This window comes from Gracilinanus agilis, chromosome 3, assembly GCF_016433145.1.
Source record: "Gracilinanus agilis isolate LMUSP501 chromosome 3, AgileGrace, whole genome shotgun sequence".
Lineage (NCBI taxonomy): Eukaryota > Metazoa > Chordata > Mammalia > Didelphimorphia > Didelphidae > Gracilinanus > Gracilinanus agilis.
In genome coordinates, this window is record NC_058132.1 from 183533381 (window position 1) to 183560656 (window position 27276).

The 27276-nt window shown below is 37.3% G+C and overlaps 1 protein-coding gene across 2 annotated transcripts in view; it reads right to left on the minus strand.

Moving 5' to 3' along the window:
• Positions 1-7565: 7565 nt before the first annotated feature.
• Positions 7566-27276, minus strand: part of PDGFD (platelet derived growth factor D) — a 292008-nt gene continuing 272297 nt past the window's right edge. For both annotated transcript variants that reach the window (XM_044668763.1, XM_044668762.1), the window contains exons 6-7: positions 26090-26304; positions 7566-10449 (exon numbers count right to left, since the gene is read on the minus strand). In XM_044668763.1, the coding sequence (XP_044524698.1) occupies positions 10324-10449; positions 26090-26304 (341 nt within the window). In that variant the 3' untranslated portion in view covers positions 7566-10323. The remainder of the gene's footprint in view (positions 10450-26089; positions 26305-27276) is intronic.

Below are 27276 nucleotides of genomic sequence, written 5' to 3' on the forward strand. Positions count from 1 at the left end.
CTTCCCTCAAAGTATCGTCTTTTTATTTTATATATGTTTATTACATAGTAGAGCCTATCTTCCCCAATAAAAATGTAAGCTCCTTGATGGTAGGTATCATTTCATGTTTGTCTTTGTATAAACAGATGTCAGAATAGTACCCGATACATAGCAGGTGTTTATCAAATGTTCTTTTGTTTGTTTGAATTGTATCCTGAATGCCTAACATTGCTTGAAATATAGTAAAAGATTAATAAATGCTTTTTAATTTGTACATTCAACTCTTTCCTAAGCTCTGGTCTCACATCTCCAATCTCCTGATAAAAACCTCTACCTGAATATCTCACAGTTGTGTTAAATTCAGCATGTCCCAAATTAAACTAATTATCTTTTCCTCTAGCTCACCCATTCTCCTAACCTCAGGTAAGAATCGGGGTTGATTGAGTTGATAAAATAGTCACCCCCACCTCACTTAGCTTTGCTCTCTTTATTAGTCATCCCCACCTCATTTAGCTTTGCTTTTACTTTTATTTGATTGAGTCAATTAGAGGTGAGATTGGGAATGGGAAGACCCAGACACCTCTGTTGAATCAATAAATCAATAAATTCAATACATTTTAACTAGGTGCTATTGGAAATCTGTTCAGATTGGTTGAGAGACTTGGTCAAGCTCTGTGGGGCTTTTATGAAACCAGCAAGGCAGTTAGAATCTAGGATTATAGCACCTGATAAGTAACTATTGGAAGCCTCCATTCAAACTCTTGAAAAAGGATTGTTTGGGGTAGGGGAGGAGAGGAGAAGAGCCTTGACTTCAGTCTTAATCTCATTCTCTTCCCCTACTCCCTTGACCATAAGAGAAACTTGAGAACTTTGGAGGGTCAGAAGATTTTGGTCTTCCCATCAATACAGTCTACATTTAGAACCAAAGACGAATTAGCTGAACAGAAAAAAGGCATCTTCAAGATTCTATAATGTGTCCAACAGGCAAGTCACACAATATCTAAGCAGAATACTTGAAGGACCATAACAAAAAGTCTGCCAGGAATTATAAGCTATCCTTTTGCTACATGTAATTTCTAAATTTAAACCCTCTTTTTCCAGACTCTGTATGCTCTTATGAGAAAGTGTGTTACAGATGAGGAGAGATGTTTTGTGCCAACTGTTTTTACTATATTATCATAGTAAATACACCTATTGAAAAACCAATTAAGTCTAGCTATCTAATTGAAATCAACCAATAATCACAAGGGGAACACACCAGTGGGTATTTGTGAACATTAGGAAGACTCCCAATCCCTCAGGGTTCCCTAAAAAATAGTTCAGCAACACCTCTCACTCATCAACCTTATCCACAGTTATTCATTTCTCCAGGGAAACACGGGAGACACATTTCCTTGACTCTTCTCCAGGGATAAGCATGATCATTTTAATTACATAGTGCTTGCTTCTGTTTTATGATTCTTTCTGCTCATTTTCTTGTAGTCATCATATATATATATAGTTTCCCTGGTTCTGCTTCCTTTAGCCTCTCCAGAGTTAGAATGACAATATCGAGTCCTCAGTTATTGGGGTGCTAAGACTAAAATGCCAATCCCATTTTTGGAATCGGAGCAATAGTGCTGTGGGCCTTCCTTGATCCTTGTGTCTGACTTCAGGATTGTGGACCACCCCTGTTCTGTAGTTCTTCCCTGGTCACTCATTTGTTGGTCAAATATTTGATTTTGCATTAGAAATCTGATCTATTTTCTTTCTTGGACTTATATCTCTCCTACACCTTAATTACTCTTTCTTCCTTCATTTGCTCTTCATCTTTCTGACCCTTAAAGGTATAGTTCCATAAAGACAGCCTTCTTTCTTTCCAGTCTTTCTTGACATCCCGTTCATTCCCATACCTTCAAATATCACTTCTCCGCATGTGACCCCTGAATCTGTATTTCCAGCCTTGTCTGCTCTCCAAAGTTTCAGACTGATAACTTCAGCAAGTTTGTAGGCCCTCGCCAAATCTTTTCCATAATGACACTTCCAACTCAGCATATCTACAAAATATTTTCTTTTAGAAACAGTGTTATGCATGGAGGTTAGGTTAGGTTTTTATAGTATTCTTTAGTACTATGCTATACTTCAGGCAAATTTGGGCTAATAGGTAGCTTTTGTGGACAGAACAAGAAATATACCCTCATTTTTACATGATTTCTTTAGGAAAATGAATTTTAGGTTGTCAGTTTAAATTCAGACTTTTGGAATGAAGTCTTTTAGAAAGCCAGAACATGTCTGCATTGATCTATGTTATTAGTTATCTTCCTTTATGCATGCAACATTTTCCTACAGAGGTCCTCGTTATTATCTTTTATATATCTAGTATATACTGAATATTGTTATGGATGAATGAATGTCTCTGGCTTCCTATTGTTTCTCATATGAAATAAAAACTCCCCAGTTTGGCCATTTAAAACAGTTTAAAAATCCTTCCAGTCTACCTTTTCTGGCTTATTACCTTGGTTCTGCTCAATATACACTGTGTTTCAGCCAAACTAGAAACATGTCTGTCTGTCTGTTTATCTATCTATCTATCTATCTATCTATCTATCTATCTATCTATCTATGCTCTTATGTTTAGAATACATTCCTCAGCAGCTAGGTGGATAGTGATCTGGAATTAAGAAAAAAAAATGTTCCTTTGTCTCAGTCATGTTTGATTATTCATGACCCCATATGGAGTTTTCTTGGCAAAGGAGCTGGAGTGGTTTACCATCACTTTTCCATCTATTTTACAGATGAATAACCTGCGGGAAACAAGGTTAAGTGTTTTGCTCAGGTTCACACAGCTCTTAAATGTCCAAGGCCAGATTTGAAGTCGGGAATATGAGTTTTCCTGTTGTCCAGTACTATCTGTTGTGATATCTTGCTGTCCTGGAATCAAGAAAACCTGAGCTTAAATCTGACTTCTAACATTTACCAGATGGGTCACTTAACTGCTCTCTGCTTCAATTTCCACATTTATAAAATGGTAATGATGATAACACCTACCTTTCTCTCTCTCTCAAGATTGTTGTAAGGATCGAATGAGATGAAATTTATAAAGTGCTTTGTATACCTTAAAGTGCCTTATAAATTGTTACTATCTCTGGTTTGTGGAATCATAAGATTGCTCTAAGGCAATGATGGAAAACCTTTTAGAAACCGAGTGGCCAAACTGCAACCCTAATGTGGCAAGCGAGTCTCCTCCTTACCCCAGATAGGGGAGGGAGGAAGTGCTTCCATTGGGCTTCTGGGTGATGTGAGAAATGTCCTCAGGTGCGTGTGGAGAGGGGGGAGGAGCAGTCCCCTCCAGCATGTGTGCCATAGGTTTGTCAACACCACTATAAGGCATAATTCATGTACCAACTGCAAGAGGAAATCTTTCCCAATTGCTAGTTAAATTGTTAATGATTTCTTCCTTTCAAATATCCTCTCTACACTTATCTTAATACATTTTATATAAGTACCAATTTCTTAGTAGAATGAATGCTTTTCAAGGACAGGAAATAGCTTCCATTTTGTCCTTGTAGTCTCATTACCCAGCACAAAACCTTGCACAGAGCAGGTGCTTAATAAGTGCTTATTGGATTAGATTGCTGTATTTAAAGATGATATACTTTGTCAGTTCAGTAACAAAATAAAATCAAGATCACGTAATGGAAAAGAGCCTGTACTTGGAAACCAGAAAACTCAGGCTCATGTATTGGCTTTACCACATGCCTGCTGTGTGATCATTGATAAGTAATTTTAAATTATTTGTTAGTTTCTTTGTTCAATAACTGTTTATGAGTAGTTACTATGTGCACTTACACTATGGTAGGCACTTGAAGGTTTCCAAAGTTTTGATAATTCAGGTCCCTGGGCAAGACACTAAGAAAATATGTTACTATACACAGCATTATTTCTTTTATCCATGTTCACAGTGAACTGGGAAGTGCTGTATCCCAGGTCTTTTCTGGCAGGTGTCTGTTCCCAAGGTTTTCCTACTCAATGTATATCCACAGAGAAGATTCAGGAACTTGAGGACCTTCTTTTGCCTGCCTCTCTGTCTTGGCAAATTAGGTTTGACTCAGCTGGATACTTGAATTCTTTGCTTATTGCCCCTGATTTACTGTCAGAGAGGCTTTTTTACACCATTCTTGTTCCCTCCAGCCTGGCTCATGCCCCAAAAGTAAATCTTATCATAAGAAAATGGCTAGTTCAGTCATTTCTTTCTATTTTTTTTAACCAGAATTCAGTTGCCTTCATTCTGACATCATGGCCTGTATATGTATACTCTCCATCACCTCTGTCTAAGCCTTTCTATTCTACTTACATGATCATTGGTCATAGGCTTAGCTTTAGCTAATTATACTTTGTTCAGGACAAGATCTAGGAAGGGGTCAGGGCAAAGGGATTTGTTACAAATAACATGTGCAATAGTTTCCTGAGGGCCACAGTGGGCGGGGGGTGGGAGTCATTACTTACTGGGGTATTTGGAGAAGGGTTCATCTGTGTGTATATCCTAAGAATGTAATTCACCCACTTCATAATAGACATGAATCTAAAGTAAACGGTCGTGTCAGCTTGGGTGCTTTATTCAGCGTGTAGTATTCCTAAATTAGTATGTTCACTGGAGGAATTGACAAAATCTCAAGGGATACGTGGAACCAAATATTGGGCTTTATCTTGACCTAACCAGTAGGTTCCTGGGATTAGAGAGAGGAGAAAATGTGGAGAGAAGAAGAAAAGGGAAATGGATAGAGGAAGATAAAGGGGATTGAAATGGCACCACAGCCAACCCAACAACATATGACCCCACGGGACAGGTTTTTGAAGGATTCTGCCCATCTTCATTTCTAAAAAGAAATTCAAGCCTCATTAAACTTGATGTTGTTAGAAAACCTGAATCCAATCCAGGAGTATGTTAATTTGCCCTGAGAGCCCATGTGGTCACATATGCATGTGCATACACACACACACACACACACACACACACACACACACACACACACACACACGGCAATCCTTAAAAGAGTAATTGCAATATCTGAGGAGTGAAGATTTTTTTTTTTTTGGCTTGAGATTCTACTGCACCTGGTACATTAACCTTTATTATGGAATTAGCTCCACTTTCTTCTAACTAAATCTAGTGTAGGGTTATTAGATAATAGCACCTAGCAATGAGATTTGAGAAATGCCAAGGTACACGTTAATTAGCAAAAATGCAAGAGAAATAAACTTAGTGAGAAAAGCAGAATCCCAAATTAAGTAGTTGCTTTTCAATTATTTGCAGCAGAATATTTTCTTCTTGGGGATTTCTGTGGGTGGTATCAGTTTTGTTGAAATGTTTGAAAGGAGGTGTCATATTTAACTTAAAACACAACAGCTTTGGAGTGAATGTCGATAAAACCTGTAAATTATGAATATTCTGTCTTCTAGCATGTTTGATGAGGGCTGTCAATATGTAAAATTGTATTTTCTGTGATTATATCTCTGAATACTAATTTGGGGCTTTTCATTTCATGTTGTACTAAGAAGACCCTAGGAGAATAGGAGCAAATTGGACATCTGTTGACTTAGCATTCTAGGAGTAAAATTGGACCAATATACCATTTCAGAAAATAGATAGTAAAAAATCTTTGGTGCATTTATAATTTAATATTGTTGATGTGTTGGCTTCAATGGTTTTTTATGATTTGAAATCAACTCAAGGCATTCTGAAAAACTATCATATACACATCCAAACACACCTTAATTAGATTGTTGGTGTTCCTGGTGATGAATTTAATACCTACAGAAATTTATCTATGATCATATCTATCTAGACAACAGCCTGGCCTGAGTTCAAATTCCCACTTTGCCTAGATGAAGAAATTATTTATACTTTTATGTAGGCCTCAATTTTCAACTGTAAAATGGGGGTAAATTGGACTTGGTCCTCACCCCTGAGAGGCAATACTAAACTCTACTGAAGAGAATGCAACTCCATTGGGCTGGCCATGTTGTTAGACTATCAAAAACATATTGGTCTAAAAGACTCTTTTATAGAGAACTTAGCAAGGCTAGTGCTTACATGGAGATGAGAGGAAGAAATACAAGGACACTGTACAAGTTTCCCTGAAGAACTTTAATATTGATTGTGAGGCATAGCAGTCTCTGGCATGGGACTATCCAGCATGATGTGCTTGTGTCAAAGAAGGTGCTCTGCTCTAGGGGCAAAACAGAATTGCAGTAGCTCAAAAGAAACACGGGATCTACAAATTTAGAGACATTCTCCATCTCAAATGTTCTTACGTATTATTTGTGCCAGACCTGTGGTAGAGTTTTCTGAGCTTGTATTAATCTGATCAGCCAGTCAGACACACTGTATGTTGACCCCAACATAGCGATGCCATTTTGGTCCTCTTCAAGTACCAAGGACAACAATCAACCAATGAACTGACATAGCTAGAGGGCAACGTTAAGTCTTGGAGTCTCAAGACATATATTAAAATTATGATCCTGAAACACGTTAACTGCAGGATCATGGTGTCACTTCACCTCTCAGGAGACCTGGGAATTTTCTAAGAATGCATGTTGCAGATGAGTATGCATTACTGGAGGAGTCTGACATGAGGAATTCCTCACATACGTGAAATCACAAAAACAAAGTGAACTTATATACAAATCTCTCCTCCCTTACTTATTCTCTATGTGATCTTGAGCAAGTTACTTAACCTTTCTGGGTCCCAGTTTCACCATCTGAAAAATGAGGTTGAATGGCTTTTCAGGACATTCCATATCAATGAATGCATGAAAAAAAAAGAGTTAATATGTGGGACCATGACAAACCACTCACCCTGTGCAGATACAGTTTCAGTCTCACAAGCTGATGGCACACTATGCTATATGTACTACTCTGTGATGGAATCTTTGGGATATCAGAGCTTGCCTTATTAGGATTAAAGGATCATAATTCTATTGCAGAAGGAACATTAGAGACCATCTAGTTCAACACTCTCATTTTACAGAATTATAGGGAAATTATATAATTTGACCAAGGTCATATTTTTCAGTAGATACTGAAAATAGGATTTGAAACTTTTATCTTCTTAATTCCAAGTCTGGTGCTCTGTCTAACCACATTCAGTCACTGGTAGTAAATCAGGTACCAGATTGCCAGTTCCATAAGTGAAACATTCTAGAGGCTGGCCGTCCAACTGATAGAGAGCAGCACACCAGATAAGGGTTAATCATGGTAAGGACAGTGCTGATTCACTGAGGTTCTAGCAGAATTGCTTGGTTACAAGAGGAAAGTTAAACATATTTTTGGTGAGAGATACAAAATAAAAAGGTATTGCTTCAAAAGACATCTTGGGAACCATCTCAATTGAGTCGATCATGTGGAAGTGTATGATCCAGGTAGCAATCCATAGTGTTTCTCTATTTTGAAATGGAACCCTGTGAAATCACATCATACCATCTGTATGCCACTTAATTTCCAACAGCTGGGTAGAATTGTGAAAATAACTTTGGAAACTGTCACTTTTAAAAATTGTCTTTGTACACAGAATAATTATTGCACAGTTTCTTTCAAAAGCAATATTTATTTTCCAGGAAGATGAGGCACATTAGGTTTTGATATAGAAAATGTTGTTGTTTGGAGAGAGAATAGCTATATATAGATAAATTGCATTTAGGAAAGTGTTCTGCCCTAGAAGCATCCATTGAGTAAAAAATGACCTCCTATATGAAGAAGTCATATGGAAGTATTGATTTATTAACATTTGGAGGGCAATGAACTTTATGACATTGGACTTTTTATTTCTATAATGACTAGGATTTATATATGACTTTATTATTTGCCAAACATTTTAAATAAAAGTAGTCCCAAAATTCTTAATGCTATAAATGGTACTAAGGCTTCTGGAATACCCTGTGTATTTCCACTTGATCTTGGAATTGATATAGACAAGATTCAAACTCAGGTTTTCTGACTCCTAATCCAGTCAAAGATAATGGACAAGTTTAATCAATTACTTAGGGGCATGCAATAGAAAAAAGATAATTGGGGGAAAATTTCAGAAATTTTCCAAGAACAACAAAAAAACAGTGACTAGGCCTTCTTGAGTTTTTGTCTAAGAAATTGTTAAAAAATTTGACTGTGACTTGTGTGCCAGAACCCATGCTGGGGTTTTATGGCATCAAAAGATGGGTAAAGAACTCAAATTTTTCTTATTTAAAGTCATGTTGGGTGTTGCCTTCAAGCCATGATGATGTAACACATTGGCAGCCTTAATTTCCAACATAATCATGGTATTCCACTGTGGACTAAATTTATGGGTCCCAGTCATTAGTATGCATACCAGTTTCAGTTTGGGAATTTTCAGTGCTTAAAACTTTGCCCTTACCAATCTTGCCTCAGTGCTGTGCCTCTAACCATTTCTATGCTCTGACATTGGGGAGGTGACAAATGGAAGGCTTCATCTCTGCCCTCTTGTAGAAAAAACAAAACAAAACAGGGAAACTGAAGTAACATTAAGGCCCATCTGAATTAACTGTTGAGTTTCTGCTGGGCCATCCAAAAGCTTTGACTTAGGAAAAACAAGCACCCTTAGAACATTTTTCTGACTCTGGGACTTAATCAAACCCTTGTCTCATTCCATAGGGAATAGCAAACATTTTATTTTCTCACATGTTTAACCAATCTGAACCGAGCACCATAGAAGAACCTGGCTGTCCTGTTTATTCTAATGCAGTAAGAAAAATGAAGCTTGCTCTGAGAAGTCCTAAGAAAAATAATAATAATAAAAAAAAGAGACATAACACTGGCAATTGTGATGTCAGTGCTACTCTATGAAGAGCTCTGTATACAGAATGATGAATCACTTCCCACCCCTGTAGTAAGTCTCCTCTTAAATAGGCATTTGGGAGTCAAAAAGAAAAAAATGACTATAAATAATAATAATAAAAAACCAAACAAAAACAGTTGGATTTTCACATGTTAGTGCAGAGTTGAACTGATGTTAACACAATATTTACTCTGCGGCAACTAAGACTGCCTCAATAAAGTTATAGAGTCAGAGAGAAGTCCCTGGCTTTATTTGATTCAGAAACAGGAATGCAGCATGTTAGTAGGTATGAGATTAGGGATGTAACGTCTATAAAATGGTTCTTGTTATTAAAACACAAGAGCTTTAAAGTTATAAATATTTTGTGATAGCTCGCCAGTTTCAGCCCATGCCCTGAATATTGTTGTAAATCCACTTCTATATATCTAACAGACAAGAACACAAAAGCAGCACACATAAAAATGAATTGGTGCAGCTAGAGAGAGCTTGAACCTACTATTTACTCTAGATCCTGAGCTATTAAATGTTCTATCCCATTTACAGTTATGTTAACACTCAAAAGCTCCCTCTTTCTGGTTTTTAACTGCCCACATCTTATAGGGAACAACATCTGGAAGAGTTATTCAGAGTCTACAAGCTCTTCTGGAAAGTCATTTTTGTTTTTTAAGAAAAGAATTTAATGCACTTTCACAGAGACTGAATAAGCACAAGTTGCTCTCTCTTTTGGAGTTTAGGCTCTTAAGGTGCGTTTTTTATTTGCAGTATTAGAAACATTCCTTTTGAACATTATTTTTCAGAGACAGGTGCTGCTAAATAAATTAACATGCCCCAGCAGAATGCAAATGAGTAGGTATTTCAATGGCAGGAATATATATTTCTACAAACCATATATTCTGGTAGAATTGGGGAGATGGATTATTATTGCTTATCCCAGAAAGGGTCTAATGTGTCTTAAAAAAATTAACATTTCAACATTTTCCCCTTATAACCGTACTTTTGCCTATGTTTGTATTTTCAACTTTGATGTACATGAAAGAAAAGTTATGTGGTTTTTTCAGGAGCTCTTCAAGATTACACAAATGGACAAGGATGACTTCTCTATAGATAATTTATATGGCAACGCACAACTGCTTCTTTAAAGGGCTTCATGGGAAGAAGGCATGGATCCAGATGGTAGAATCTAGTATAACTTCTTATAGAAATTGGAGAAACCATTCAATCTACCTATTTACATGTAGATAGATAGATACAGATACATTATGTATATTTATGATGATCATATCTCATATACTACTACTAAACTTGGACCTAAATTTTTGGATACAGAAGTCTATAATACATGTATCTAGCTGCCGTGGCACTAGCAAAGCTATGCTGAAACTCAGACATTAGTTTTACCCTTTGCAATGCAGGCTAGTAGCAAAGTTCTGGTGCTCAGGGGAGAAGGTTCTCTTACAGCACCCTCCTTAAAATGAAAAGGTCTCTCACGCTTAAATGAGCATGTCCAGTGATTTTATCGAGGTGGTCGTGAACTACAGATACAATCGCAGCGCTCATGGTGATCCAGCTGAATATCAATAAGAGCCATGTTCTTAGTTTTCCCCTTCCTCTTGAAATGGCCAGGTTCAAATTTCAGCACCTAAAAAGGGAAAGATACTTTCTGTTAGAATGTCTTTTTGGGGTGATCTCAGCCAGGCTGCCATCCCTTCTTCCCGTAATGATACACTTGAACAAATTTTCATTGATAGCTTAGCATGTGGTATCTAGCACAGATCAAAGAAAGGAGTAGTGAGGAAACAGAAGTCATGGAACACGTACCTTTTGTAAGCTGGCACTTTCTATCTGCAGCTCTGCTTGATTTGAACGCCAAGGAATGAGATGCCCTACCTAGGATAAGACAATCCCTGGAAATCTCATCACTATGTTGTTTAACTCAACTTTGAATACTCAGCACCTTCCCAACTCCTTCAGAATCCTTTCCCTTTTGGTAGGAGGGCTGAAGGGTGGAACACTAAACTCTTCCCAAAGCTCTCCTTTATAGAAACCTGAATCCGAACTCTCTAGCTATCTGGTTTTTTTTTTTTTTTTTTCCCATCTGCAACTCTGCTTGGTTTGAATTCCAAGAAACATGATAACCTCAAGCCAAGTATGCTCGGGCATTTCCCCCTCCTCTCTTTCCAGCTTCTATTTTTTAAAAGCATAGATATTTATTTTTAGTTTTGATATGTAATATATAAACACATAAAGTAATATATATAATTTGTTATAAATATGTAATAAATTATAATAAATGTACTTATCCTAGAGAAACAAATTCTCACATTAGCTATGTTCAAAAATATCTCATTCTTTTTCCTCCCTCTCCTTCCCAGCCTTCCCACTCCCCAAGAAGGCACATAGTATTATGCAGGTTATACATATATTATCATATCATATATATTTCCCTGTTCATTATGTTGTGAGACAAGTGACACAATTCTTACACTAGAGAAAAATTCATGTGGATTGTCTACTTATGTTAAATTGTAAAATGTTGTATCTCCAGCACTTAGAACAGTGCCTAGCACATAGTTTTGCTATTGCTGTTGTTATCAAGTAACTTTTCAGTTATGTCTGACTCTTCCTGACTCCATTTGGGGTTTACTTGGTAGATATTGGAGTGGTTTTTTTCTTCTCCAGAACATTTTACAGATGAGGAAACTGAGCCAAAACAAGGTTCAGTGACTTGCCCAGGGTCACACAGCTAGTAAGTGTCTGAGACTAGATTTGAACTCAGGAAGATGAGTCTTCCTGACTCCAGTCAGGTACAGTAAGAGCTAAGCATTTGGGGTTAAGCAACTTGCTCAGAGTCACATAGCTAGAAAGTATCAGAGGTCAGATTTGAACCCAGGACATCCTGCCTCCAGGCCTGGTTCTCCACTGAGTCACATTGCTGCCCCTCCCATTCCACTTTGCTATAGGTATGGGCCTAAGTAAAATGTTGTAATTTCCACAGGTATAGTATGTTTATGAATGAAAGGATGAATGGATCTTGCTGTTCCCAGCAAAGATTCAGGCTTTACCTTTATGTGTATTCTTTAATCAAAGCATTAGTTCTTATCCTAATAATAATCATCTTGTATTAAAGAAGTTCAGACATTTCCTAGTTCATTTAAAAATTATTCTTTCATGTTGCCAATATTGGATGGGTTTCATCTTGAGACACCATGTCTCCATGTAAATATCATTATGAACTTGGTTTTTATGTATTTTTCATGTGTATTTGCGCTCTCTCTCTCTCTCTCTCTCTCTCTCTCTCTCTCTCTCTCTCTCTCTTTTACCATAATACCACTGAGGGTATGGTGCCAGAAAAATAGTTGGGCTCGAAGTTAGATCTCGGTGCTAATCCTGGATCCAAAACTTACTAGCTTTTGCTATAAGACTTTGCCTCATTCTAAAACCCAATACCTGTGCCACCTACAAGGGTGGCAATGTGGAAGGCAATATTTAAATTTGAGTTATTAATTATTATTAGTCTTAATCAAGAGTTCCAGATACAATATAAACCAGACAGTGGTTTACTTTTGTCCTTGATCAAGACCAAAAAGATGTAGAGGATTTATGGTATATAGAAATAATTATTTGGCTTGAGTCAGAAGAACTGGGTTCAATTTCATGATTCTGTGATGGATCACTTATACAATCTCAGATAAGTCATATCGCTCTCTGAGCTTCAGGTTTCTCCTCTAAACCAACAATACTTACGTTACCCACTTCCCTGGATGGTTCTGAAAAACTTCTTTGTAAATGCAATTTCAACTTGTCTTCTGAATGTTGGACGTGGTTTTGAATTATTGATCTCTAGAAGAGGTCATGATGCCTCTACCATACTTTATTCAGGATTAGTCCCAAGTATAATCTTTAAAATAATTGTCAATAGTCATCAACGTCCTATTATGATCATTATATTTCACCAACATAGCCATACACAGGCATTTGAGCTCCATTTGAGCACGAAGTTAACAAAATTAATCGAGTACAAAATTAGCCTTTACCAAGTTTTTACTATGTTCCAGGCACTGTGCTAAGTATTGCAAATACAAAGAAAGGCAAAGGTTAGTCCTTCTCTGGGATCATACTTAAAGGTCCTCAAATGAGGTAGCTAAATAAAGTACAACATTTAGGAACTGGAACAAAATGTTTAGTCAGGCAGCAGTAAATGCAAATCTCTTATTTTTTTTCCCCTCAGAAGGATTCATCTGTTTAGGTCACTACATACACCGTAGCAAAGCTATTATAGTGTTTTCTAACATCAATGAAGGTTTGGGAAAAATGGGCTAAGATCCTATGCCTGGAAATTTGTAATTATTAAATTTATCCTCCATTTAATAGATTATGACACTCAAGTTTCCTTCCCTGAATTCCAATCCCAATCAGAATTTGGAATATATCAGGGCACAAACTTGAAAGATAAATGAACATGAGAAAGTTCTGGATTTGGATTCAGTAAGATAATGGTTCAAATACACCATGGCCAATTCACTAACTTCCCTGAGTCTCATTTACTAAGTTATAGTATACATTAGTGGAGGGAGTTCCCAAGTGGATGAAACCAGAGATATCTGACAGATCAGTGGTATCCTGATTTATATTCTTATGCCTCTAAGTCTTCCTACCCAAATATACTATAAGCTTTTTCATAGCTGGAATGGTGTCTTATATTCTTCTCATTTCTCCTGCAGCTGAGCATAGTCCTGGGTCCATAGCAATTGCTCAATATATATTTCTTGGTGTGGAACTGAACAGTCCTGGCAATAATATCAGTCATTCAGGGGTTTGTAAGGGAGGGCAAAGAAACACAAATGGTGCCCTTTCCTCTTCTCTTGACCACTTTAATCCCCAACCATTTTTACCATCTCCCACACTCAACTTTTATCTGGCAAAGCAAGTTGGCCAGTTACCAGTTATCTGGCTATCTTTGAAGGGACGATACTAGAAAAATGGGTTACAGGAGCTCAAAGAAGCCTTTCCTTGAGTGTCACTAAACACAGCTGGCTGTCATTGATCCTTATATCATTTGGAAAAAAATGAAAAGACTTTAATCAGACAGAAAATACTTCTTATCCCTAGGGCCAGGGGAGTTGGGCCAGAAAGAAACAAAGATCTAGGAAACAAAATGGGAGAACCAAACTTAGAAGATGAAAACAAAGAGAATGTCTGTCCTGGTACAGTTTTCTCCCACCCCAAACTAGTGAAGTTCAATGAAAAGTATTCAAAACAAGCACTAAATTCTGCTTCTCACTCCTCTTCCTTCCATTCTCCATGCTTCACTTAACCTTTGCTCTAGAACAGGGTTGGTGAAACTTTTGCCTGTACAAGTACCCAGAAGGTAATTTCAAGCTGTCTGTGGGCCCCCATTACCCGAGAGAGCTGAGGGAGAAAGTGCTTGCTTTCTGTGGCTGGACAGAGGGGTGGGGCATGCAAAAAATGTCCTCAGGAGCTGGGAAGAGGGGGAACGAGCAGCTCCCAGAGTGCCAGCTGGGCACGTGTGCCACAGCTTCACCAGTGAGGCTCTAGGTTATCCTCTCTCAAGCTTAGTTGGCATTCAAAGTACAATTAATAGTAAGAAAGTAAAGCAAATGCTTCTCATACCTTTTCTGCTATTCACATTGCTCTACTTCATAAAAGATATGAAATCATATCTATGATCTCTTGGATCAGTCTGCCTAGTAAAATGTCATGGAATGCTAGACCTAAGGTCTAGCATTCTGCTAAGGATTTCTCAAAAAAAAATGAGTTAAGATTTTCTGGTCAAAGGCACTCAGTATATTTTCTATTCTTTCAAAAAAATTGGTGCAGTAGAAACTGAGATTATGATAAACACTCTATTTAAAAGAGACAATGATCAAAGGTTGACAATTTCAAATGATTGGCATGCATAAAAGCAGAGCCCCGTCCAATAGCTTTCTCATTTGACAAAAAACAAAAGTGCTTGCTGTGGGATGAAGCAGAGATCTGGGCAGTATTTATGCTAACTGGCCTCCCAGCTGTTTGGGGATTTTCCCTGTGTTTTATATTAAGAAATATGAGAAGGGTATATATGTGTTTTGCTGATAAGAACAGAGAAATGAATTGGCAGACACTTTCCCGGACAAGGCAGGAAAGCCACATTTGAACAAAGTGGAAATTGGACTGCTCTCCTGGCTGATCATAGCTCTGATGCTCAAAGCTTTCAGGCAACGTAATTGTCTCAGTTCAGGTACACAGGGCCGAATGGAAGAAGAAAGCAAAGTAGATTTAAGGTAGCATAGAAAGCTAACTGAGGAATGAAAAGCTTTTGTCTAGGCAAGAAAACTGGCCTGCTACAGGTTATCTGGTCACCTTTGCAGGGAAGACACTGGCGAATGGCTTACAGTAGCTTACATAAGGAAGCCTATGTGTGGGTACCACTGAACATTGATTCCCTGCTGGCTCGGCCAGGAGTAATGGACCCAGAGGACATCTGGAGAAAATGAAAAGAGTTGAATCAGATAGAAAAGGCCTCCTCTGGGGTGGAGAGCAGGGAGAGAATCAAGAACTTTTGGTTCTATTGGGATAGGGCTGGATTTTCCCAGTTCCTATTCAACCTTAATGAGGCCAAGGACTGGCTTAAAAATTAGAATGGCAGCAACAATTAGAATTTTACAAAAACGAGCATAGTCATTGAGTTTCCAGTGGTCCTGGGTTTGGGAAGTCACTTGACCCAATGCAAAAAGTGCTGGATGGAGAGTGACAGGACTTGGGTTTGAATCCTGTCTTTTGCAACATACTGCCTATATCCTATGTTTTTTTGAAGAAAAGAAGGAAACAAGTATTTATTAACTAAATACTATGTGTACTGGCTTAGGTGTTTCTTCAGTCTCTCATTTAATCCTCACAACATTCCTAAGAGGCAGATGTCATTATTATCTTCATTTTACAGCTGAGGAAGCTGATGCCGATGGTTAGGTGACTTACCCAGGGTCACACAGCTAGTGAATGACTGAGGCCAAATTTGAGCTCAGATCTTACTGACTCCAGAGCCAGTGCTTTAACCACTGTGACCACTAGCTGCCTTTTGAGTAAATACTTTCACCTTTGTATACATACATTTTCTTAACTGTAAACTGACAGAATTGAATTAGATGGCCTTGGAAGTCCCTTCCAGCTCTCCATGAAAGAAATGTATAAAACCAATAAGCATGTGGCCAGCTGATATCTAAGGTCCCTTTGAGCTGTAAATGATCCTATCTCTCTGGAGGTCTGCAAGCAAAGGTTAATGATCACTTGTCTGAGGAGTGCCAACAGGAGTTCTTAGGTATGGATGGGACAAGATGGTCTCAGAGATTCTGTGATGCTAAAGAGAGGATGATGCAGGCAGGCTCGGCATTCTCGGTCCCCAGATTCACCATCGGAGATGTTCCATTTTGCATTGGCAAATTACCACATCATGAAGTATATTTAACTACAGTTACTTGCTTCATTGCCAATAAACCACTGAATGAATTATTGCCATTATGCTATTACACTAATAAAACAATACCATGCACAAGAGTGATCTGCTGAGTTGGGCTCTTGTTTATTGGGCATATAAAAAAGGTTGTTATGGCCTTGTAACAGTTCTCAAATTAATGGCTGACACAGGAACACAAGTGCATATTTCAGAACAAACACATTGTGTAAACCTGGGTCATTAAGAGTTTATTTAAGATTCTGCCCAACTTTTGAGGCAGATGGTACATGTTATATGTCACTTCCCACCCTTCAAAATAAAAGAAATCTCTCCTTCAATTTTTTTTTCATTTTCCCTATTCATTTAGTTCTAGTGCTTCTAAAAACATAAGAAAAATTAGCTTTCTTGAGGGTCTATTATGAATAAGCCTAACGAATGAAAATATCACATGGAAGAGAAGTATATAATTATATTTGATCTGATTAATTGTTGACCTTATAGGCAATGGATGTGATAGTGACTGAAAGATGGAAGCCTCTCCATATGGCAGAGTTCTCAGTAAAAAGAAGTCCATTAGTGGATGACTCAACAACCTTCAAGCTCATATCATGTTGCTGTAGTTAAGACTGGAGGAGGTAGGAAAGGAGGGGAAGTAATAACTGACATTTAAGTAGTGTTTTTAATTTTTCACGGTGTTTTATTTATAGGACCTCATTTGAGACTCACAATGAAACTGAGATATAGGTATTACAGGCATTACTATTCTTATTTTGCAGATAAGGAGCTTGAAGGTCAAAGAGTTTAATAATAGTAGCTGGGGGGAAGCTAGGTGGCTTCACTGAACTTTGTGGGACTTGGAATGAGGAAGACCTGCATTCAAATCTAACCCCAGACACTTATTAACTGTATGACTCTGGGCAAGTCATTTTATCCTGTTTGCCTTGGTTTCCTCATCTGTAAAATGAGCTGGAGAAAGAAACACAAACCATTACAAAATCTTTGCCAAGAAAACTCCAAACAGAGTCATGAAAAGTTGGACACCACTGAAAACCAATAATAGCTAACACTGAAATAGTGCCTACTATGTGATAGTCACTATACTAAAAGTTTTACAAATACTATCTGAAGTTAGACTTGAACTCAAGTCTTCAAGACTCCAAGCCCAGTACTCTATCGACTGCTCTATCTAGCTGGTCAAAGTTAGGAGACTTTTCCCCATGAGTCTTACAGCTGGAAAGTGCTAGACGTAGAAGTGAACCAAGGTTTTCCTGACTCCGAGTCCAACACTCTGTCCACTTATGAGGAGTATTCCAACCTACACTGTTGCAATTTAAAAATTTTCTTTATATGTGTGGAAATATACTTCTATTGGAATTTTTCTCTCCATTCTTTAGAGATTCAGCTGTTGGTATAATTCAGTAGCAGCTTGAATGCCTAAGAGATCATCCTTAATGGTCAATGCCTGCTGACTAAAGTCAACTTCACAGCAGAGAACCTGAAGACTGTCAGAGGACAGTCCTCATCATCAGGGAGAGGTCACTGAGGCTGATACATCTGTGAAGCATTAATGGAAATTCCTAGATAGATAGTTCCATGAGGCGATTATGGCAGGAAGGGGAAGTATGAACCTCAGTGTGCAGCCTGAAGTAAGGAGCTATGTACATCTCTGGATGCTTTTAGGGTGACTCTATTTGCCTTGTGAAGTTTCTCTTTTGAGGCTAAAAGGAAGAGAGAAGTGAATACTGGTTTGAATTGAAAGAAAAGACGTGGATAAAAAAGTAATACCAATGACTCAGATTTCTATTGTGCTTTAACATTCATGAAGGATTTTGAAGTGCATAGTCACATTTGAGTCACACAATAACCTTGTGATGAGGGAAAGGCATTATTATTCCCATTTTATAGATGAAGGAATTAGCAAATTTCCAAAAGTGGTTTGAATAGTAATTGACCCTAAAATTTCCATTATGACTTTTGAATCTGAATTGAAACTTCAGCAGTGGAGGGTACCATCCAATCACCAAATGATAAATATTTCTCATATTACTACAATAGTATGTTAAGGTTAGGGGGAAAGAGTTGAAAGTAGAGAAGGTGAAAATTTATAATCATGATTTTATAAGTAGAAGAGAACTTCTTTAATAAGATAATTCAGGGCCATAAAAAGGTGAAAATGATTTTGTCCAAAGACATGTAGCTATGTGGGTGAGCCAAGGCAAGAATATGGATCTCCTAATACTTAACAACCTACTCTTTCCAAGTGACAATATACAACCAATATATTAGAAAATTAAGGGAGGCTTAATTGAATGGAAAGGGAAATCTTTAAAAGGGAAGAATTCTTTGCTCTGAGCTAAAAGCACACATTAGAACTTTGTAAAAGAACAGTGATGTTGAGACCTATCTATTTGCCTGTCTGTCTATCTATCTGTCTGTCTCCTGTCTGTCTATCCACTTTAATGATGATCATCAAAAATCATCCCTCTCATTTGCTGGTGTATGTGTGGACAGGAGGGAGAGTGGAAAAAGAAGGGGAATTACTACTCATTCAAAAAATACTTATTTTTATTTGGAAGAAAGCAAGAACGTTCATTTAAATATCTGTGGTTTGATGTTTGATGGCACAATGTTCCTTATTTTATCCATTTAAGTATCTGTAATCATAGACTAGGCTGCATACAGAAAAGAGAGGATTTAAAATGATTTCAATACCCAAAATTTGCCTAGCTAAAGCTCTCCTAACATTGTAAAAGATGAAAAATATTGTATTTCATGAATTTCAAGAATACAGTATTATATGTAAAAATATTACAAAGAGGCATAAAACAGGAGTAAAATTATGTTAGAAATGTCTTTCTGAGAGGTCAAAAAATAATCATATTGAAGAGATTAAAATTAATCTTTACAAAGTCCTGAGAAGAGATAATCTTTATATTAATAATGTAATCTCTTCCCTCTCCACCAAGAAATTCAGAGTTGGCCAGTGCAAGGACGGAAACCTGCCCCTAGTGAGTCCCATTATATCAATAATAATGCTGCACTCCATTTTTAATGTACCTGAATTTCCCACATTCTCCATACATTCCCATAACTTCAGTCATGTGTCTCCCTTTGCTTATCCCAAGGGAAAGAATTGCTTGGAGTAATTCTCTGGTTATTCAAATCAAAATATGAGAAGGGAAGGAGAAAGACAGCCATCTAGAAGATGTTTTTAGGTTGGTCCAAGCAAAAAATGCTCCATTGTAAACTACTCAGGCTCTCCACCAATTAGAAGTCAGGGAGGGATTTTCAGCCAAGGGAGCAGACTACTCAATGTTACAGATGTGTTTTTATTTTTAATTAGGGTGAGGTTTGGTTATTTAACATATTAGCAATATTACTATAAGATGACTGGACTTGCAAACATTCATGTTTGGATTGAATTTAATAATTCCACAATCCATAGACAGTTGTAGGTCCACTCTAAGGTCTTTAGATGCTGTGGAACTACTCAGTAGCAGAAATATATGTCTAGACAGTTTTACTATTGCTAAAAGTTTAATCTATTAATTTCTCCATTGAGGTAGGCAAAATAATAAATTAGCTTCTATCCTTATCCTTCTGCTATCTCAAGGATTTTTTCCTATAGCAAAAATGAAGGCAACTAGGGCATAAAACTGAAAAAAGTGGTAATATTACTAAAAAAGTTACTAGGGAATATTTTGTGGTTTGTTATTCATTATTAGATTCAAGAAACATCTTTTTGCATATCAAAAGTCTATGGAATCTAATATTTATAAACTTAAAAAAATATCACCTACAACAATTTTTATGTATAAAGGCTCCAAAGATGTTCAGAATGACTTTCAGAAAACTTCAGTTATGCTGAACAGGAGAACAGGCAATAATTAAAAGATATATTTGTATACTACTGCACACACATTAAAATACTCAAAACATTCATGTTATAAGCAGCAAGAAAGATGAAGGAAAAGGGAATAGTGTGAGTCTCATCTGAAGCTTTGTAATTTATAGTATTTGTTTTTTAAATGCTTTGGAGTTGTGCTGAGCCTGGTCCCATTTGCAAACAGAGGCGGAGGTTTACATAAAGTGAAAAATTCCAGTTACCACCTTAAGGGCGCTCATCTCTCATAGAAACTCATTTCACATCTCATCAGTTACAGCAATGAGACAGGGAAACTGATTTCTCATTTCTGCAAGGTGGGAACATACAGGGTGGATGGCCGATATCCAGGAGGAGGAAAAATACAACAACAACAACAAAAAACCTGTGATTGGGATCATCCATATTATTCTTCCCTATGAAGTAAACCTAAATTAGATTCTACTTCATAAAATTAGATAACTTCTCTCAGGAAAAAAAATCTGCTAATTTATAGGGGCCCCTGGGCACTGTGTCACATTTTGAGGAACATTTTAAGAATCACAGATGAAACTTGACATGGATGTGCATTCAAGTTATCCTGTTGCTCTTGGGCCTAGGGCACAAGGACTTTTGTTTCTGTCATAATGACAGAAATATAAAATGAGGGTGAGAAGAATGCTGTGGATATGGTTTACTTTGATTTTAGCAAAGTTTCTGATAAAATATTTCATACTTTTCTTGTGGAAAAGATGGAGAGATATGGAAGAAATGATTATATAGACATGTGAATTAAGAACTGGTTAATGGTTTGATGACAATATGGAAAGAATTTGCCAGTAGAGCACCGCAGGGAACTCTGCTTGGCCTTGTCCTATTTAACATTTTGATCAATGACTTGGATAAAGGCACAGATGGCATACCTGTTAAATTTGCAGACAATGCTGTGTTTTTGCCTTTCGTTGTATTCTCAGTGCTTAGCATAGTGCTTGCCACATAGTAAGAGCTTAAAAAAATATTTGTTGATAATACCCTTAGGAGAGACAGTTAACACCCCAGTTCAGCTGAATTAGATTAAAATGTACTTGGGAAATGTTTAATAAAACAAATGCAAACATGATATAGCATAAATAATGTTAATTTGTAGTTTTCAAAATCAATATACAGCCCCTCAGGGATCCCTTTTAATTCAAGTGCTTTCCTCTATTAATTATTTCCTTTTTATCTTGTATGTAGCTTGCTTGGGCAGCTAGGTGGCACAATGAGTAGAGTCTGGGTCTAGAATCAGGGAGAATCATCTTGAATTCACATATGACCTCAGACACTTAAGTAGCTGTGTGGCCCTACTTGAGTTGCTTAACCCTGTTTGCTTTTCTCATCTGTAAAATGAGCTGGAGAAGAATAGAGCAAACCAGTCCAATATCTTTGCCAAGAAAACTCCAAATGATGTCAACTGAAAATGACTCAACAAGAAAACTAGGTTGCTTTGTTATATATTTGTATGTTGTCTCCCCCAATTAGATTGTAAGATCTTTGAATGGAGGGACTGTCTTTTGCCTCTTTTTGTATCTCTAGCCTTAGCATAATCCTGGCACTTAGTAGACTCTTAATATATGTTAACTGATTGAGTTGGACATCCATGGACTAGATGATGGAGAGAGAGGGACTAAAAGAATCATGAAAGGCTAGACTTGGGGGTTTGAATCCTGTAAGGTGAAATTCAGTAAGAATACAGATAAAATATGGTAGCAAAAATAGTGATTTCAGTCTGAGATTACATTAAAAAGAGGCAAAGGTTCTGGGAATAAAGGGAGGATAGCCCCATTGTACTCTATCTTCCTCAGATTTTATGTTCAGTCAAGGAAACTACAGTTTAATAACGATACCAATAACCTGGAATGTTTCCAGAGGAGGGCAACCAGGATGGTGAAGGGCCTTAAGTCCATATCATATGAGGATTGGTTGGATGAATTGTGTATATTTAGCCTGAAGACAGGAAAAAAAAAACAAACAAAACCTAGAGGGAGGTGGTGAAGTGATATTGTAAATGTGCTCAAGTATTTGAAAAACTGTTACATTGAGGAGGATTTAGATTTTCTCTCTTTGGCAGCAGAGGGTAGAACCAGAAGCTATGGGTAGAAATTACAAAGAGGTAAGTTTAGACTCAATGTTAATAAAAGCTTCCTGATGAGTAGAGATGAACAAAAGTAGAATGCACAGCTTCAAGAGGTGGTAGGCTCCCTATCCCTGGGGATCTCCAAGCACAGGACAATAAGATGACCATTTATTATGTATGTGATGTTTGGGAACTCTTCAATGTAGAGTCAGATCAGATGGCCATTGAGGTTCTTCCAGACTCTCAAATTCTGGTGTTCTATGAATGCCAGTCAATCAAACATTTATTAAGTGTCTACCATGTTCCAGGGACTATGCTATATACTGGTATTACTAAAGAGGCAAAACACAGCCCCTGCCTTTATCTATTGCTACTGATATGCTCTGGGACCAAGCAGAAGTAGTTAAATACTTCTTCCCTGTGGTGGCAGCCTTTCAAATACTTGAAGAAAGCAATGATCAAGCCCTTCTTCCATCTCTTATCAAACTAAACATCTCTAGACTCTTCAAGCAGTCCCTCTTTGGCATAATCTCCAGTCCTCTTAACATGCTGACTGCTTTCTCTTGGGATACAATCCAGCTTGCTTATTACCTTCCTAAAATGCAAGTACCCAGAAATGAACCCAATATATCAGTTGTGATCTGACCAAGAAAGAGGAAACAGTAGAACTATGACCTTATTAGGCCTAGATAGTATTCCTGTCTTAAGATAGTTTAGGATGACAATTAATTTCAGCTGCCATGTCACACTGTGGATTTATGTTGACATGATAATCCATTAAAATTCTCAGCTAATTTTATACAAATTATAGTCTAGCCATCTTTCCCACCTTGTTCTTATGAAATGGATTCTTTGAAATCCAAGAGTAGAACTCTGCCTTTTTTTCATAATAAATTTCATCTTTTTTAGATTTGGCCTATCTTTCTGTGCTGTTGGGATCTTTTTGGAAGTTGACTTTGTTAGCTAATCAATATGTTCTCTCTCTTTCCTAGCTTTAAGTCATCTGTAGATTTGATAAGCTTTTATTCAAATCATTGATAAAAAGGATTGAATAAGTATATCCATTGGATACCTGTTCCAAGCTGACTTAGACACATTAATGGCTATTTTTTGTTTCAACTCTTCTGTTTCATGGCTGTTTCTACTGATTGGTTAGCTCCTCTCATCACCTCCATTTAAAAAGGGTGCCCAAGTCAGCCATATCTTAATTTTCTTTTAGGTAGAAGCAACTCTTGGGTTTTCCTCTATCACCTCCACCCCTGCATCAGGTACCTTTATCCTCCTCCACAGCCCCCTTTCATGTATCCTCTTCTCTCATTAGAATGTAAGCTTTTCAAGGTTAAAACCAGACTATCTTTCTACTTATTTGTATTTCTAGTACTTGGAATAGTGCCTGGAACGTAGCAATTATTTAATATATGCTGGCTGACTAGCAGTTGTCCTACCAGTTCCAATCTACTTATGGCCTAGCCCAGATCCCACCATGATACGTCACAAGGATAGCATAATATTAATGGCAACTCTCCTTTATATGCATAATGTCTCTTCCCTTTTTGAAAATCAGGACATTTGCCTCTTTACACTATTATCAATAAGCTTCCTTAGGCATAGATCTAATCATGTCACTTCGCTGCCCAAAAAATATTCAGTGGCTTCCTATTGCCTAATAAGTAAAATTCAAACAGCTTTCTTGGGATTTATGGCCTTCTATTTTCTCATGCCTTGCTTTCATTTCAGGCTCATCTCTCTCTACTCCTCTTAATGCTCTATCTAAATTGAATTGTGCTCTAAGCCCTTAAAATTTGAACCCTGTTGTCATACCTATGTGGGTTTGTTCAAACTATATTCTCTTCTGCCTCTTAATTTGCCCCCGTTCCCTTAAATTCCTACTCATTCTTTAAAGTCCTGCTCAAACTGTCCTTAATTCAGAAAGGCTTTTATGATCCCTTCTCTTAGTACTACTTTTATCTGCACATCTCACATGGGTTTTTTTTTCCTGTAAATAATGCCTTGAATTTTCTTTTTACCTGACCTTTGATTTAATCAATATAGGGATGTATTCTGGTGAGAAAATTTATCTACCAATGCAGGTTGGCACCTTCTCTGCAATATAATAGTCCTAGAGATTTTACCTGGTACACTCATCCAGGGTCACAGAGCCAGTGTGTACCATAGATGAGAGTTGTACTCAAGTCCTCCTCGTTCTAAGGTCAACTCTTCATTTTGTATGACATACCATCTCTCTTGTAACATTAAATTTTATAACTATCTCTACTGGAGTAAAGTCTAGTAGGAAATGTCTTTGTTTCTATTAGACTGTAATATTCCTGAAAACAGGAGCAATGACTTAGCTAAAGCTTATATTTCCTTCTGTCTCTAGGATGGCATAGTGTACTCAGAGGGCTCTTGATAAAGGTTTTTTGTCATTATCAATCATTGCTTTCTGAGTTAAGGATTAAATATGCACACACACACACACACACACACACACACACACACACGCACACTAAAGAATGTTTGGAACCTGATCTAGTTCTACCATCAACTACCTCTGTCACTTTGGACAAATAATTTCACCACAATGGGCCCTAGTTTCCCCATATGTATAATGAAGGGCTTGGATTCCAGGATCTCTAAAGTTCATTCCAGCTTTAACCCTAGGATTCTATGATACTCTGGTGACTGAGAATGGAATATAAATGAAAATAAGCCTATACAATGACATCAAAGTCTTGGGCACTGAGGGCTATAACTCAAATTTATCACTAACTTGAGACATGGTTATTTCACAGATTACTTTGGTTCCAGCTCTGACTGGAATTTTATCCTCAGGGTATGACTAAATACCACAAGATCCAGGTTCTTAAAAGGGAAGGACAGTATCCAGTTCTGAGTTCATAAATCATAAATGAAGAACAAAGATTGGCAAATGGTTGGACAATTCTTTTCATTCTCTGGATATGAGCACATCTGCTTTGGAAAGTTGTGGGGTGAAGAAGATATTATTTTGGCCAAGAAAATAAATGCACTAACAATATCCTGCAGAGCCTGAAGTAATGTGGTTGCCCCCAAGTAAACTAAATATAATCATATTCATCTGCAACCTCATTTTCATATATTTTGAAGACTTGTTGAAGATGGGAAACATTACCTGAACTCTGTGTTTTCTTAGAATCTAGGAAGAAACTATTAACTCCTGGCAAATCAAGATATCAAAAAACTACACTAACACTCTTCCTGTGATGTATTAGTCTAACATAGTAGATAAAGAGCCAGATTCGAAGCCAGGAAGTTCAAGTCCCACCTCTGACAGACCCTAGTTGCATATTTCTTGAAAAGTCATTTAATCTGTGAGTGTCCAATGAAAGCAATTCTTCAAGACTAATAATTGCATTAGTATTGACCTACACTGGTAGAGGGAGTTTCTTCACCTGGTACTTCATCATGCCAGTGAAATTTCAGGTCCTGTCCCTATACCCAGTTGCTATTATAAAGTCAGAATTACCTTTTTTGGAAGGATAAAGAAAGTACATCCAGAGAGAGCAAAGGCCTCACTGATGACTTATCTATTTGTAGTCTTCATTGTGCATATTATTAGACTTAATGGACAAAAGTTTGGATATTGGTCATTGTTTCTTAGAGCCTAGATGTTGCAGTGACACCCTAGAAATAAAGAGACAAATGATATTTTCCAGGAAGGAGCCAAAATAACCTGCTGGGATCCTCAAAAGGCAAAATGAGCAATAAAATGTGAGTCGGAGCACTCTGTCATTTTATGCTCTCTTTGTGGCTGATAGAGATGCAAAAACCAAAGACCAACATCCCAATAAAGAAAGACCTTAAAGAAATACCTCGTGGTACTTTTTTACAGTCTTCCCTGAGGTACACGTGCAGGATTTCCAGTTGTTTGATCCACAGCCACAGTTCCCACCACAGCGCTGGACAAGAAGGCACCGTGGAAAGAAAACGACGTTGGTCAGCCTTAACTCCTCTCTCAAATTGACGGAGTAGTTCCTCGGGGTGCAACTGTAGCGTTTGACATCATCATTCAGCCGATCCAGGTCCACTGCAATGCAAACAACATATGTGTGTGCAGATGTATTTTAAGAATGCAAATGAAAACATTTCAGAACTCATGTGTATCTGGAGGGCCAATTCTGGCCTTGGATGTGAGCCCACTGCTACCCACATCTAGTAAATGAGACTCTGACTTCTCTCAGGATCTTATCTGCCCTCCAAAAATAATAAAAGACTCAGCCAAGATCTATAACTGGCTCAAATTTCCTTATTTCTTTTTTCATGCAATCAAGATTTTTGGGGGGAGTGGTGGTAAGTGGGGATGACTTTCTCTGCGATGCAAATTGCATTTAAAATGGCCAAATTAGCAATTTAAAAAATTATTGACTACAATCTATATTGATCATTTAAATTATACTGAGGAAAATTTAGGAGGCAACCTGATAATTTCTTAAGAGGAAAAAAGTAATATTTGAAAATGATATCCTTAGATAAAGAATGAGCTTTGGGTCAAGAAGACCTGGGTTCAAATTCTGCCTCTAAACACACTATTTGCATGATCATGGGCAAGTCACTTAATCTGTCAGGGTTCCTAGATAACTCTCTATAAGGTTATAAGTTTTAAGACACAGATGTATTGTTGTTCTGAATAGGTAGGGGGATTTTCCACATGGGATTACCTTACTACGTCAACAGATAAAAATCTCAATATGGCCATTCCAAAATACTTAAAATATATATTTTGAAATGTTTCTCTCTCCCCTCTACTGATATCCACACTAATTATAAATATCTCTCTCTATATACAAATGTATATAAATATATCTCTACATATAAATGTGTATATAAATACATGTGTTTGCATACACATGTAAATGTAGAGAAACATTTATAGTTAGTGCATGATATGTTTTTTACATTCATCGTTGTATACTGGTTTGTACATTTATCTTATTTTGAAATATACATTTCCATCCTGTCAATGTTTCATTAAGGTTCTTTGCATCAATGAATGTGTGAA